Genomic DNA, 14,474 nt, shown 5'->3' on the forward strand with positions numbered 1-14,474 from the left:
CTTCTATCTTAATATGCTTCCACTATTTTACTAACGAGTCACGCGACACCCTCAACATGTGAAACGGAAGTCTCCTGCAGACTTCTAGTGGGGATCAGGATCCAATCAGCGTCTTAGTGTAACCTCGAGGGACTCGACCAATCATACTAAGCCTAAAAGGTAGGCAACTCTTGCCGATCACAACTCCTTGTGATTCTCGTCCTGTTCGGCCTCCGAATCACCATGGCCTCGAGGGACTCGACCAACCATGATGCTCGGTTAAGTCAACACCTTCGTTACAAGATGAGTCTGATTTGATGATATACCCTCGAGGGACTCGACCAAGCATACCATGCCCTCAGGTCACCGGTGACATCTCTATGTCGTAAGCAAGATAGCGAATCGCGATATAGGTGAGTCTCGAGGGACTCGACCAACTCAACCTACACCGGGAATCGGTTCCTACTCATAACGATGGAAGGCCACGTGGGTCAATCTAATTGCCTCACGTTTACCGACTTAATATTATCGAGAGATGTTTCTATAATTTGGTCTCCTAATATGACATGTCACACATATACATATTTAATATATATCTACATCGCATGCAAATATATATACATATCTAGTATGTGTATAAGCAATCACATCAGATGATCATGGACCACAACCTAATATGATTATGCCCGAGCCAATAGGCCTAATCACTCACATCAAGATCTATGTGTGCAACGGTGCATCTCCATGCCCCGTGATCGTCCATCTCATCCTCGTCGGTTCCGTCGACATCTTGATGCATCTCCATGCATCACGATCGTCCGTCTCGTGGGTCCCGCTATCGCATCCACGCTCTCGCTACGCCTCCTCATGTGATTACAACTTAATCATAGGCACGCAGGCCCGACAATAAATGAGAAATATAATGGAGGTTCGCAGACCTCAATAATAATAATCACAAGTACACACATCACGCGGTCCATGATCATCCGTCCACATATCATACATCACATGTATAAATAATCATCATCATGTAGGACTACTAGATAATAATAAAAATAATAATCAAATAAACCTTTTAATTAATTAATATTTTTCTGAAATCAGGGACATGTAGGGAATTTCTCAATTCCTAAGGGTATTTTCGTAATTTGGACAAAAGATAGAAACTATAATTTCTCAAATTCCGAGGGGCAAAACTATCTTTTGCCCAGAAAACCCTAATACCCTTTCCCCTTTTTGCTGCTGCCGTCGCCGCCACCCTGCCGGCGACGGCCTGTGCGGTGGGGCGAGGGCACTGCCGCGATGCCGCTACGGGTGGGTGCCCCCTTTGGGCGCTGCTGCCTCCGCATGCGATGCTGTACCGCCGGGCGGCCGCCCCTGTGGGGGGGTTTCGCCCGCGGGAGCAGCGGCGGCAAGCGCTGCTGCCCTACGGCGCCTCTGCCCGTGGGCTGCCAGCCCCGCCAACAGCAAGCCTGCTGCAAGCAGACCGCCGGCCGGCTGCTGCAAGCACAGCGCTTGCGCATGCGTCGGCGCTGTGCTGCCTGGCTGCGGCTGCGGCTGCCACTGCAAGTGGCTGCAGGCATGCAGATCGAGGGCAGCAACTGTTGCTGCCCTTCCTCGCTTTTGCATCAACGATTTTGACGTCAAAATTCTTCCTAAACACAACACACGCAGTTCAAAACCAATCATTCGCACGAACAACCTGGCTCTGATACCACTGTTGGGAAATCATGGGGGGCGACATCATATGTGCAGCGGAAGAACAAGAAAACAAAAATCCCCGATTCCCAAAAAGATGTTCGTCGTCGTGCGAAGATTGGTGCGCAAAAAATCCGTAAAACACAAAATTGCGTATAGAGATTATGTTACCTATGGAGATCGTATATTCATGTTTCCTTGCAGATCCTTAGGAGAGGGTGAAGGAGGTCAAGCGTCCTCCTCTCTAGCGGTGATCCACACAGCAGGGTTGCGACGACGCTCCTCAAAACTCCAGGCCTACTCTGAGGTGGAGAGGGAGAGGAGAATAGGAAGGGCAAGCAAAGACTCTAGCCTATGAGGCTGTGAATCCCTCCTATTTATAGAGATCCCGTGTCAAACCCTAATGGGTCCTTCCCTAGTGGGTATTGGATCTGCATCCAATAAGACAAGGGCTCCATCGGATATCTCATGTCCGAACCTCTACTCATCGCAATGCCTACCATATGTGTGTGACTCTCTAGGCCCAATATCGAGTTGGTCGTGAGTCATACCTGTTAGAACTCCTTCTAACTCAGTGAATTATTATCTCTGTAATAATTCACTCGACTCATCGACTACGGACGTACTAGGCCACTACACCGTAGTCCCCAAACGATAAAGGGGAATCCAATCCATTGGACCTGTCTGTCCTCAGTTACCATGTACCTATAGTCCTTCATCCATCTAATATCCCAGAGACCGTATATCGAGCATGGTGCTGTCAGACCCATACGGTTTCTACTCAAGTCTCGCTCTAATCGGATTCTCCCGGAGAACTCTTTCTCTCTCAACCCGAATGACCCTGGCCAGGGATTTGTCTGAGCAAGAATACATGAGATATTCCTCTCATGACGTCGAGAGTGGATGATCCTCTATCGACACTCAATAGCCCTCGTAAGGTCGACTACCACTCCCAATGACCAGCTGTACTAGATCTGGGACAGCCAAACCTATAAGTCTGGTATCAAAGAGTGGAGCACTCATACAGGACATCCTTGGTGTCTCAAGTCTAAGGACCAGATACACCACTAGGACTACGGAATCGCTGTCTGACAATAAGGCATCATCAACCATCCAGCATTCCGTAAGCGGATCAATCAGTGAACTCATTCTCCAATGAGCGCCTGTACTGTATCCCTAGTGTCCCTACACGAGCAGCTATGAGACCAACTGCATCCATCATATGGACGGGTATACAGCACACCAGTCTATCCGGTTATCACGATGTCCCTCTCGAGTAACCTATGACCGGGATTATTTAAGATATGTGTTTAAAGGTGAATCGATCTCATTATCGTGATCTCATCACGATCCGATTCCCATTGCACAAATCCAAGGACATCACAATATATATATATGCATTTATGCAATAGTTATAAAGTGATATACGCCAAAATATAATAAGCAAAAAGATTTTGTATCAAGTCACACGTGCCATCACTCACGTGATTGGCTTGCTGGACACCTATGACTAGCACAAGTATACTCCCAAGACTTTGTTGGCTCGCAGTGATCTGCTCGCGATACTTACAGGGTGTGGTTCGTCTACTAAAAAAAGTTTAGAGTCATCCCGAGGTGTACCTTGTCCTAAACAGGTGATACTTTGCGTCGTCCCAAGATGTTCCCTAGATGTGCTAGATTCTTACACATTTGGTCAATGTTGGGGGACTTTCCGACTTGACCCCTCCGACGATTAAGTCAGAGGGGGTCTAAAAGGGCTCATGAGATTTTTCTATGGTTTTTCTCCTTCCCCCGACTAGTTTCAGGGTTCGATTGTTATACCCGATTTGTCGGCAAAGGGTGGCTAGTTGCTTATTCCCCTCTCTTTAGCTTTTCGTACCATCGGGAGTTCATTTACATTGAAAGGTAATGAATGCGTCTTCCTATTGGCAACATTAGAGAAGTACATCCAGAGGCGTGTCGTTTATCATGGTAGAGGCATATCCAAAACGGACATGAGATGAGGATCAACGTCAAGTGCCTGAAAAGTTAGTTTATGCCGTCAAGAATTAATACTCCCTACGATTAATCATATGACCCCCTTCGAAATCATGGCTAAGGTCGACGGAGCACTGGAGACTCGTGATCAGGGGAAAGTTGAGAGGTCTGATGGTATGATCAAGGGAAAATTGAGAGGTTGGGTCTGATAGTCGTATTTCAATAACTGCGACTTCCCACGTGAGGGGACAGTGCGAGCTCCCGTGTTGATTCTACGTGATGGCCTACTAGCAGTTAAATCAGAAGTGCTATACTTGTATCATCATTTTTCTCCTATCAAATTCCTTGGCAATAATATTTTGATTTAGTAGAGTAAATTTTGTTTTTTAGTTATTGTTAAATGAGAATGATAACATATCATATATCCTTTAATCTAGATATTTAATTTGACTTCAAAATTAGAACATTGTAATTAATCGAACTAAAATTTAGATAGAGAAAAACTAAGTTCATGAGTAGTCGGCTAGATTCATGTTTGGCCACTCACCTTGTGAATAAAAAATTTCAATTCTATTTGTGCATTTGTATTTGGAATTTATGATTGTGTTGTAATTATAGAGATCTCAAAACCCCTTTGAAGTGATAATTTCATCAAAGCATTATGTTTTGATGGTGTTACAAGAGGCATGTTAGGACCTAAGGCATGTTCCATTAAGTTTTAGTAATCAAAGAGGATCTCTTTGAGAAATTTTTTTTATTAGTTTCAAAAAAATAATATTTTAATAGTCTATGTATATATAGTTTATTTAAGATATTTAAAAATGCGTAAGCGACAGAAAAGGTCAAAAGGGCTATGTAGTAATCAGTGAAGAAGACACTGAATGAGCTACACTATATGGACCAAATTGTGTTAGGCAAGATATCGTAAGCAAGATGTTGCGGTAAACAACCTTGAGCCGTGGCTTTGGGGTCGACGCGGCTCGATTCGGATCCGGGTGACGGGGATCTCCCTGGGCGGTCCCCGAGACTGTCGAGGCGACCGGTTGCGGTGTTCGATCGGGACGGGGTCGCCGTTCCCTCCGGGCAGGAACTCCTCGCCTGCGCGTCCAGTGGGGACCTTCGGCTTCGTACTTGCACAAAGGTCGAGTCGGGGTGCTCGGCCCGACCCCTCCGACGATCAAGTCAGATGATGTGAAGAGGTCTTTTGCGTGTGTTTTCCCCTCTCGCCCCCTCTTTTCGTTCCGAATACGAGGGTATTTATAGGGAAGTTTACTATTTCCTGATGTGCCCGCTTGCAGGGGACAGGCTGGTAGTGTCTGACATTAGTGTTGGCGTGGCGTGAAGAACCGAGCCTGAGTAGACCTTAATGCGCCTCGACTAGCATTCTGGTCCGTTTGATTAGGTGTTATCGCGTCGATCGAGACGTGAGGCGTCATCTGACGTCAAATTACTATCCTCAATACACTAATATGATAATTATTACACAATAATTTTATAATTATTGCATAATAATTTTATAATTATTGTAAGATGTCGCAAGCAAGAGTACAAGATATCGTTTTTTTGATGGTGCCATCGCTGGACGTGACACTGAAATGATCCAAGGCGTGACGGATGAGTTCAGGTTATCTGCTAAGCATTCATGAACGGATGATGACAATTGAAGATGCAGACAGCTTCCCATTTGCAAGAAGGAAGTAATTCCTGAGAATTATGAATTAATTCATTTACCTTGACGAAAATTTGATAGAATTCATACACTTTATTTAGACTTCATAGCCATACTTCTATTCTATCTCGAGTCTCTTCAGTAGTTCCAACCTACAGTCCACGGAAGATCTTGTTCCATTTGCAGCGATGGAACGAGGAAGCCATGAGCAAGCTCACGACGTGGCGGTGGTGGTCGTCCCCATCCCGGCGCAGAGCCACCTGGCGCAGCTCCTCCCCTCTCCCTCCTCCTCTGCGGCCGCCCCGGTGTCTCGGTCCACTACGCCACGTCCCCCACCCACATCCGTCAGGCCAAGTCCAGGCTCCATCCCGCCTGGGGCTCCGGCTCTGTTTCCCAGATCCGTTTCCACGAGCTCCCCATCCCTGCTTTCCCCAGCCCACCTCCCGACCTCAACTCTGCTTCCACCAAGTTTCCCGCCCACTTCCAACCCATGTTCGACGTCTTCGAGCACCTGCGCACCCCGTTGTCCACCCTCCTCCCACCGCGTCGTCGTCGTGCACGATTCCCTCTCCTCCTTCGTTGCCGCTGAGGCTGCCGCTCTCCACAACGTGGAGTCCTACACCTTCCATTGCGTCCCGGCTCTGTTCCAACTGGTATTCTGTCTCCCGTCGGTCGCTGACGAGCTGAGAAATGGAGGCTTGTCACTCCCTCCCTTGGACGGTATCATGACTGAAGAATTCGGCGTCTTCGCGAGGCGCCAATTGGCAGAGGCCACCGCCGGCGCCGGGACACTGTTCAATACGTGCCGACCGATCGAAGGCGTGTTCATCGACCTTTTCGCTCGGGAACCCGAGCACCGTGACAGGAAGCTTTTCACTGTCGGGCCCCTGAGTCCGATGGCACTCCTCCTCAACGGAGGCGGCCTTCGACAGCCACACGAGTGCTTGGACTGGCTAGACAAGCAAGCGCCGGCCTCGGTCGTTTACGTCTCGTTCGGGACGACGACGTCGATGTCCGAAGAGCAGGTGAAGGAGCTGGCGAACGGACTGTTGCGCAGCGGGCAACGCTTCATCTGGGTGCTCAGAGACGCCGACAGGGCAGACATCTTCACCGCGGAGGATAACGGGAATCCCCGACGGATGAAGCTGCCGCCGGAGTTGGAACATAAGGTGGAAGGAACGGGGATGGTGGTTCGAGGATGGGCGCCGCAGCTGGAGATTCTAGCCCACCCGTCGATGGGGGCGTTCATGAGCCACTGCGGGTGGAACTCGTGCATGGAGAGCCTGTGCATGGGCGTGCCCATGATCGCATGGCCCATGCACTCTGACCAGCCGACGAACGCCGCGCTAGTGACGGAGCACCTGAAGGTGGGCGTCACGGTCCGGGAGTGGACTCCTCGCGGCGACGAGGTGGTTGGGAGGTCAGACATCGAGGAAGCTATTAAGAGGGTGGTGATGGTTTACGAGGAAGGGAGAGCGACAAGAGCACGAGCAAGGGTTCTGGGCGAAGCTGTTCGAGCGGCGGCCGCCGAGGGAGGAGCATCGCGTGCCGAGTTCGATGCCTTTGTTGCGCACATTACCAGATGATGCTGTTGGTAATTATCTAGATAAACAGTTGTCATGTTTTAAGTATGTCGTAAGTAACCATGATTTAGAAGTTATTAGACAGCTACTATGTCTAAGTGATTGGATGAGGAGACCTAATTATTATTAGGTCATATAAATAAGACAATAATTTATGAAGCAAAGTAGTATTCTAAATCTTATCTCTTATTTAATACTACTTCGATTTTATTGATTGAAAGTATTCTCTTTTAATTGCATTATAGTATTCTATTTTTATTGTTTCCTTTCTTCTCCGTCCTTAATATTTGTGATATGCAATATAACTTTTAACAGTAATTTTATATCTCAACCCATTATTCAAATCTTAGAATTTTTTGAACTTAATAGAGAATGAATATACAAATCTAGTTAAAAAAATGAGAGAGAATTAAAAAAAAAACTTCAAAATATTATTATTCATTCAACGAGCTATACATCAAACAATCCTCTCAAGAATTACAATAACGATAACTTTAAAGTAAACTTAGTTTATACTTTAAAATAAATTTTAAAGCTTATCTATGGTAAAACTTCAAATCCGTAAGTTTGAAATTTTATTCATAAAAAGCAATGAATTGATGCAAGATTTTCTTTCCCATTGAGTCTTATAAATAGGATTATAGTTCATGAAGCAAAGTAGTATATATTTGAAAATATTTTGTAAGTATTTTAAGTCTTACCTCTTATTTAATACTACTTTAATTTTTTTGATTGAAAATTTTTTATTTTAATTATATTTTGTTTTATCGTTTTCTTACTCTCTCTCTCTCTCTCTTAATAATGAGATTTACACTACAAATTGATTGTTCATGATCACAGTATGTTGGGAATATTGTGTGGGATAGTATCGTTGTTTCCTACCGAAACAATCATTGAGACATGTTCGAATATTTCTCCACGGAGAGTAGAACCGTTGAAGCATTCTCAACACCTCTTTGGAGCGGAGTGTATCACTGTTAACGTCGGTCCATTTATGTGAGCATATGTAAAATTACCGGGAAACCCGATCATGGCCTCGCATGGCTTTTGCTTCTCAAATTTACGGTATATGTATTCCTACACACAGGATATATATATATATATATATATATATATATATATATATATATATATATATACACCCGTGGAGTAGGATAGCTAAATGGAGTGCGACGGTTCACCAAATCAGTAACTTCAGTTCAACTAAATTAAATTGGGGCGCAAGCGAACACCCTCCTACTTCGCGTGCACGCGGGCCGCGGGAGTTCGGAGCTCGCGTCGGGGTGACGGCAACCCATCTTGGTTTGCTCAAGGTCGTTCATGTCGATCCGTCTGTTATGGATTTTCTCTTTCTCTATCGATTCTTGATCTGTTAACTGCTCTGGCATTTGGTAGACAAGTTGCTTGTGGAAATGCCTGCACCGGTGGTGGCGCCGGTGTCGTTGTGAATGTGAGAAGAGCTGTGGTTTCTGTCAGATCGGTTAGGTGGAAAACATCATTCACTAGTTTCCTTTCTATTTCTTTGCCACTGTTCACTGTTTGATTAGCTGTTTGCTCTAGTGGGAGTAGTACAATAACAGCGACATTGCTTGTTTAACACTGTCCAACTAGAAGGGTTATCTCTGGGAAGCGGCTTGGCCGCCACTAAATAGTACAAATTCTCAAAGATTTCTCTGTTACCGACTAACTAGGCTGATAAATGCAACTGCTTGAAACCTCTGTTTGGTCTTTTCTAACTATATAATATATTGATAGGGTATAATGGACAGTGGAAACCAACTACAAAGTCAGGGTTATGCTGCTGATATTACCTCCATAAAAGAGGCAAAACTCCGAATCAGTCCATACATTCATGAAACTCCAGTCCTTACATCAAAATCCTTGAATTCTATTGCTCGGAAACAATTGTATTTCAAGTGTGAATGCTTTCAAAAAGGGTAAGAAGCTCTCTTGAATTTAACAATTATTTGCATCTTGACATGTTTGTGAGAAGTCAATGTCGTCGTTGATAGCTTTACCACTCTAATTTTAGAGGAGCATTTAAGATTAGGGGTGCTTCAAATGCTATATTCTCTCTTTCCAATGATCAAGCTGCTAAAGGAGTAGTCACACACAGCAGGTTTTTTTCTATTACACTTTTCAATAAAAATGCTCTTTTTTTCTTCTGTTGCTCTTTTGTTGCATTGTTGTTCTCTTGGATAGGAGTATATTTAATATCTTCTGTTATAGTGGTAACCATGCTGCAGCTGTGTCTTTGGCTGCAAAGCTACGTGGAATCCCTGCATATATAGTAATACCAGAAAATGCTCCACGATGCAAGATTGAAAATGTCAAGCGCTACGGTGGGCAAGTCATCTGGAGCGAACCCACATTTCAATCAAGAGAGAATGTTGCTAAAAAAGTTCAGCAAGAAACTGGCGCAATTATGGTTCATCCATTCAATGATAAGTACATCATAAGGTATCGTATTGCACTTTGTTTGACTCAGAAAACTTTTGCTGGAGGTTTAATTTCATATATTTAAGTATATCTCCATGACCTATACAGTTAAGATTATGACTAACTCAACATAATCGTATTTCGATCATTTTATGCTTTTGTTGGTGCAATTGATTTCATGTTCATTATGATCCCTGAAATCTCAAATGCATGGATTGACTAGGGGCTTCCAGAGAAACAAGATTTCATATTCATATATTTTTGGTATTAATAGTTCTTTCTTGAAAACCAATGTGACAGCTTTGTCAACTTCAGCAAGGTTATGTCATCCATATATTAAAACTCTATATTTATTCTGGTCAGAATGTCTATGCTTAAGCTGATATTCCTCAGTATGTTTTTTCATCGATTGTTTATTTTTCTCCTCTTCTTTGTCTCGCTCGAAGCAACTTTAAGCTGGAGAAATCTGTAATTTTAACCCTGTCGAAAGAAATAGTTAAGCTACAACCAGTAGGACACTTCCGGTGAAGGGGAGGGAATATCATCCTCTTTTGTGGCCGTTCTGTAGAACATGAAGAATATAATTATGTTATTAACTGTCAAAATTTTCATGTGTCAATCATATGGTCATTGCAGAAAAATTGAATATTTTGTCTCTGCCTTCCTCTGTTTCTCCCTTATTGGGGGGAAGGTCAAAGCTTTCCAACTTTTCTTCCTTTGTGCCCATTTTCAGTCCTCGACACTCATCACTCTTTCCCTGTATTCTTGGGAGCACATGCATCAGAAATTATTGAGCTTGAAGAGCTTGTTGTTTCTTTATAGACCCATTATTCTATTTTTATTTATAATATAATCAGTTTAGCCTTAGGAGCTTTCTTAACTTTCATTTTTAGTTTGTGAAACCCAAAATGGTAACTAATTGGAGTCCTTTTTTTTTTTGTGTTGTTGATTGTGTCAGTAAGTACCATGATCTCGTAATTCAATGGGCTCAGAATTTAGTCATGTCGCCATCTCTTTGTGATGTGCCCTAATCATCAAACTCCTTCACTGTGTGGAATTAGATGAAACTATGCTTGGGTTCCTAAACTTTTTTACACTCTAACTTGAATTGACATATCTATCACTCTTCACTTGAAAAAAGAAAAAGTTCTCAGCAGCTCTATTTTGGTCTCTGTATTTTACTTTGCAATGGTTCAAATACTTCATCATAAGTGGTTTTAAATGTTTTGGCAGTGGGCAGGGTACCATCTCACTGGAGCTTTTGGAGCAAATCCCTGAAATTGACACCATAGTAGTACCAATAAGTGGTTTGAGCTTGTGTCTTGAAGCCTCATACCATCTTTAATCAATGATTTTGTTTTCCCCTATCATATTCATCCTCATTGGACTTGGATATAGGTGGTGGTTTGATATCTGGTGTGACTTTGGCTGCAAAAGCCATCAATCCTTCTATTCGGATTTTGGCTGCTGAACCAAGGGGCGCTGATGATGCAGCTCAGTCCAAGGCAGCAGGGCAGATTCTCAGATTACCTGAGACCAAAACCATAGCTGATGGCCTCTGTGCTTTTCTAGGAGATCTGACATGGTATTACTATTATGCACAAGAATTGTTTTATATGTTTAGTGAAAAAGCATGACTTTGATTTGTTTGCAGATCTGATAATATTTTTTGTCATAAAACCATTCCAAGATTACAATTATTTTCCTAATTAGATCCTTGATCAATAAATTGCAGTGGAATTGACTGTAAATGTTGAATACAACATGATTATTACTCTCTCTACATACATTTCCTCTGTATTTACGGTTAATATGTATCTGTTTGTAATTATTCTATTGCCCTTCCCTATCTATCAAATGACAAAAAGAAAGAAAGATCAATCACATCTATAATAGACAACAGTACATATGCCAAAACCCGATAGTTTGCATTAATAAGTTCTCAACCTGCAATGCACTATCTTTGAGTATCTTTGAAGTTTGATGTTGCAAACTCAATATTGCTGTTAGTTTAATCATCCTATAAACAAATATTTAATTCTGCAGGTTATTGTGCTACAAATTGATACTTACAACTTGACCATCAATAGGTAACTGGTGTCCTAGCACATATTATGGAAGATGCATAGACATTTTTTTGCTCTTTCTGTGCAAAGTATAGTTAACAGGTGTAAGAAAGAGCAAACGAACATGCATGTCATTCCTGAACTGTCTTTCTTAATTAATCACTCTGGTTGCAACAATTTCTGACAATCCCTTTCAGCATAATGCCTAAGAAACAAAGCTATTCGTTCCTTTTTCATCCCCCCAATGCAAATACAGCTAAGCATATATCTGTTTACTTACCATGAATTTGTGCTCGAAGCATATCAATGTCTGTGGTATCTCAAAAAGTGAATAGGTTTTATTTCTTGTCCGCCATATGGATTAGTGCCGAACCCTAGTTTCTTCCTAACAGGTTTCTTCAAATGTTAAAAGGCACAGTGACTTTTTTCAGGCCAGTGGTTAGGGATTTAGTGGATGATATCATCACTGTGGACGATGAAGCGATCATCGAAGCCATGAGAATGTGTTACGAGATTCTCAAAGTGGCTGTGGAACCCAGTGGGGCCATCGGGCTTGCTGCTGTTCTCTCGGATCAGTTTCAACAAAGTGCTGCTTGGAAGGATAGCAACAACATCGGTATCATTCTTTCCGGAGGAAACATTGATCTTGGTGTGCTTTGGAAGTCTTTTGGAAAATGAATGTTACTACGTGTGTTCATTGTGTTATCTGATTGGCAACATGTTTGATGAGCATACTAATGACTTCAAACGTATAAAAGCTCATGCTTGTTAACATTTTAGGGCGTTGTTTCAATCTTTGAGAGCAACCAAATCTTTTACTAGAAATATATGAATATGGCTCTTTGTGTGCATGTATGCTACTTTCACTAATGCTAGCCTGCGTGCCACTTGACCAATTTTTTGATCTCCAAGTTCCTTAGAATTTTAAAGGGGATATTAATGTTAATATGGGTTTCATTGTCATTATCCTAACTGTCCAATGATGACGATTAACTACACTGATGCATCTATAAGTCTTTGTCCTTATTTGCTAAACTTAAATTTAGAAGACCCAATATGAAAACCACTAACATATATATGAATTTTTGCATATGTAGACAATAGATATCCTATCCTGATGAAAGATGTGATGACCCCTTTAGGTAATCCAATGCAAAAGACCAAACTAATTATGTGTACCGTAGCTGACATTCAAAATTTTCTACTAGTGTAGATAGTTTGGAGCTCACAAGAGTCAATAACTTGATCATGCAGTCAGAGGCTCCAACTTGTTCATGTAGTTCATATGCTTATTGTGACATGACACTGTCAGTATTAATCATCAGAATTAAATGTATTGTGAAAGGTCAAAGCCTGTGTAGAAGATGCTTACTAAATCTGCATTTAGTGTGCATGTTTTGACTTGGTTAATAAAGATATACTTGTCTGAAACTGGGATGATATCTTCTCTTTGGTATTAACAGTAATCTTCTTCATGCATCATCAGCTAGATTACCAGAAGAACAAATCAACTCAGTTTCATTAAAACTCAGACCTCTTCATCGAACAGCAATATGGTTTATGAGCATTTAACAGATTATGTGCCCAAAAATAAGCAACTGCTGCTAAACATATTATTCATATAAAAGATGTAATACACATGAATTAAGTCAGCTACATGAAGTGTTCATGTAAGACAACAATGACAGCAGTTCAGATAATTGGTTTGATGTTGTGTTAAGAGCACTGGCTAACTCCTGTTGCAATTGAGAAGCATGCAGTTGAAGAGCAGCAACAGAAGCCACACAGCCATAGACAGGATCTCTGAGCCTTGCATTTGCTTCATAAACCATGCTGATGACAGCATCTTCCCCGAGTTCAGGTGGGATATCCTTCTCAAAACAGGCCAGTTCAAGAGAAAAGATCAGATGACCAGTTTCCAGGTTGAAGAATAGTACTAGAAAAGGAAGACACGAGAGGAGCACCTGCAGCAATTTGCTGGCATTGCTCTCTCCAAAGATCCTGTGCACTGCACCAAACTTCTCTGGCTCTGTTGATGGGAAGTAAGGGATAAAGATGCAGTCATCGGAGCAGCGCCTGCGTAGTTGCTTGCATGCTGCACATGGAGCTCTGGAACGAGACTTCGATCCTTCACCTCTGCCAACTTGTGATGAGGGGACTGATCTACATATGAAGATGCTGCAGCTGTATACAAGAACCCTGAAACTGCTGGATTCAATGGATTACAATAATGAAGATCCAACTGGAGAAGCTTTTTGGGCTGTCATATCAAACTCATGGCGGAAGCTAATGAAAACCACAGTATGTTCCAACTGCCTGATTTCAACAGAGAAATATACAGGAATGATCTTTATCTTTTCTAAACATCTCTTATTCTTACTAATTATCATAGCTCTGATTTTTGTGATGACACAAACTACTACTCTGATAAAAATAAATAAATAAAGTTGATTTTTTTTTCTTTCCAGATGAGAAAGTGAATGTTGGACTGCTTAGATGCAAACATGTTACAGTTTGCTTAGGTGTTCTCATTCACTGGCTTACTGTGTTGTTATCTCATTAGACACAAGACAACAAACCTGCAAGATTTAGTAATATTCTTTCACATATACAAGAACATAAGTTCAGCAAAGGATGCATGATGAGCTGCTACTGACAGAAAAGTATGATGACTGCATGTAGATAAAACAAATCTGCATCATTTTAGTAAAAATTTAGCAGAAGGCATCTTCTATGAAAGTAATGACAGATAAAAGAAGATGATACTATTGGTTGAGATGGTCAACATCTGATGCTGGCTTCTTATATCAGAAATCACTGTCAAGTACAGAAAACAGAAAAAAGAACTATCATGGCATGTCACGAGTGTATGCATTGCACTCCAATGTCAAATTTGGCATGGATTAAGTAGTTAAAATATGATATTGGAAAAGCCAAGACAATCATGTAGAACTTGCCAAATTAACTAGCAATGAGGTCTGTGATAGTTGCCTAATATTGCTTATTTAATCTAAATTAGCAAGAGAACGAAAGCAGCCAAATGACATGAAAAATCTCATGACC

At 42.1% G+C, this 14,474-nt stretch overlaps 1 protein-coding gene and 1 pseudogene across 6 annotated transcripts; both read left to right on the forward strand.

The window, feature by feature from the left end:
• The first annotated feature begins 5,496 nt into the window (after positions 1-5,496).
• On the forward strand, positions 5,497-7,070 carry LOC135637896 (putative cis-zeatin O-glucosyltransferase; annotated as a pseudogene).
• A 989-nt stretch (positions 7,071-8,059) lies between these two features.
• Positions 8,060-12,262, forward strand: LOC103984797 (serine racemase). Of its 6 annotated transcripts, XM_065152283.1 has the most exons (8): positions 8,091-8,219; positions 8,302-8,391; positions 8,662-8,843; positions 8,939-9,025; positions 9,136-9,366; positions 10,579-10,652; positions 10,744-10,930; positions 11,843-12,262. In XM_065152283.1, exons 3-8 carry the CDS (start codon positions 8,668-8,670, stop codon positions 12,087-12,089), a joined length of 1,002 nt encoding a protein of 333 aa, XP_065008355.1. In that variant the 5' UTR covers positions 8,091-8,219; positions 8,302-8,391; positions 8,662-8,667; the 3' UTR covers positions 12,090-12,262. The 6 variants fall into 6 exon arrangements, with proteins under 6 accessions (XP_065008352.1, XP_065008356.1, XP_065008355.1 ...); XM_065152280.1 differs by lacking the exon at positions 8,302-8,391 and having other exon boundaries at positions 8,060-8,219; XM_065152284.1 differs by lacking the exon at positions 8,302-8,391 and having other exon boundaries at positions 8,089-8,222.
• The last annotated feature ends 2,212 nt before the right edge of the window (positions 12,263-14,474 follow it).

This window comes from Musa acuminata, chromosome BXJ3-5, assembly GCF_036884655.1.
Source record: "Musa acuminata AAA Group cultivar baxijiao chromosome BXJ3-5, Cavendish_Baxijiao_AAA, whole genome shotgun sequence".
Classification (NCBI taxonomy): Eukaryota; Viridiplantae; Streptophyta; class Magnoliopsida; order Zingiberales; family Musaceae; genus Musa; species Musa acuminata.

Excerpts from the sequence above, each read along its gene's own strand:
- LOC103984797 (XM_065152280.1), top strand. The coding sequence starts at position 8,668 with ATGGACAGTGGAAACCAACTACAAAGTCAGGGTTATGCTGCTGATATT. Across the intron at positions 9,026-9,135 it reads GGAGTAGTCACACACAGCAG|TGGTAACCATGCTGCAGCTG; the intron begins GTTTTTTTCTAT and ends CTTCTGTTATAG. Across the intron at positions 10,931-11,842 it reads TTTCTAGGAGATCTGACATG|GCCAGTGGTTAGGGATTTAG; the intron begins GTATTACTATTA and ends GACTTTTTTCAG.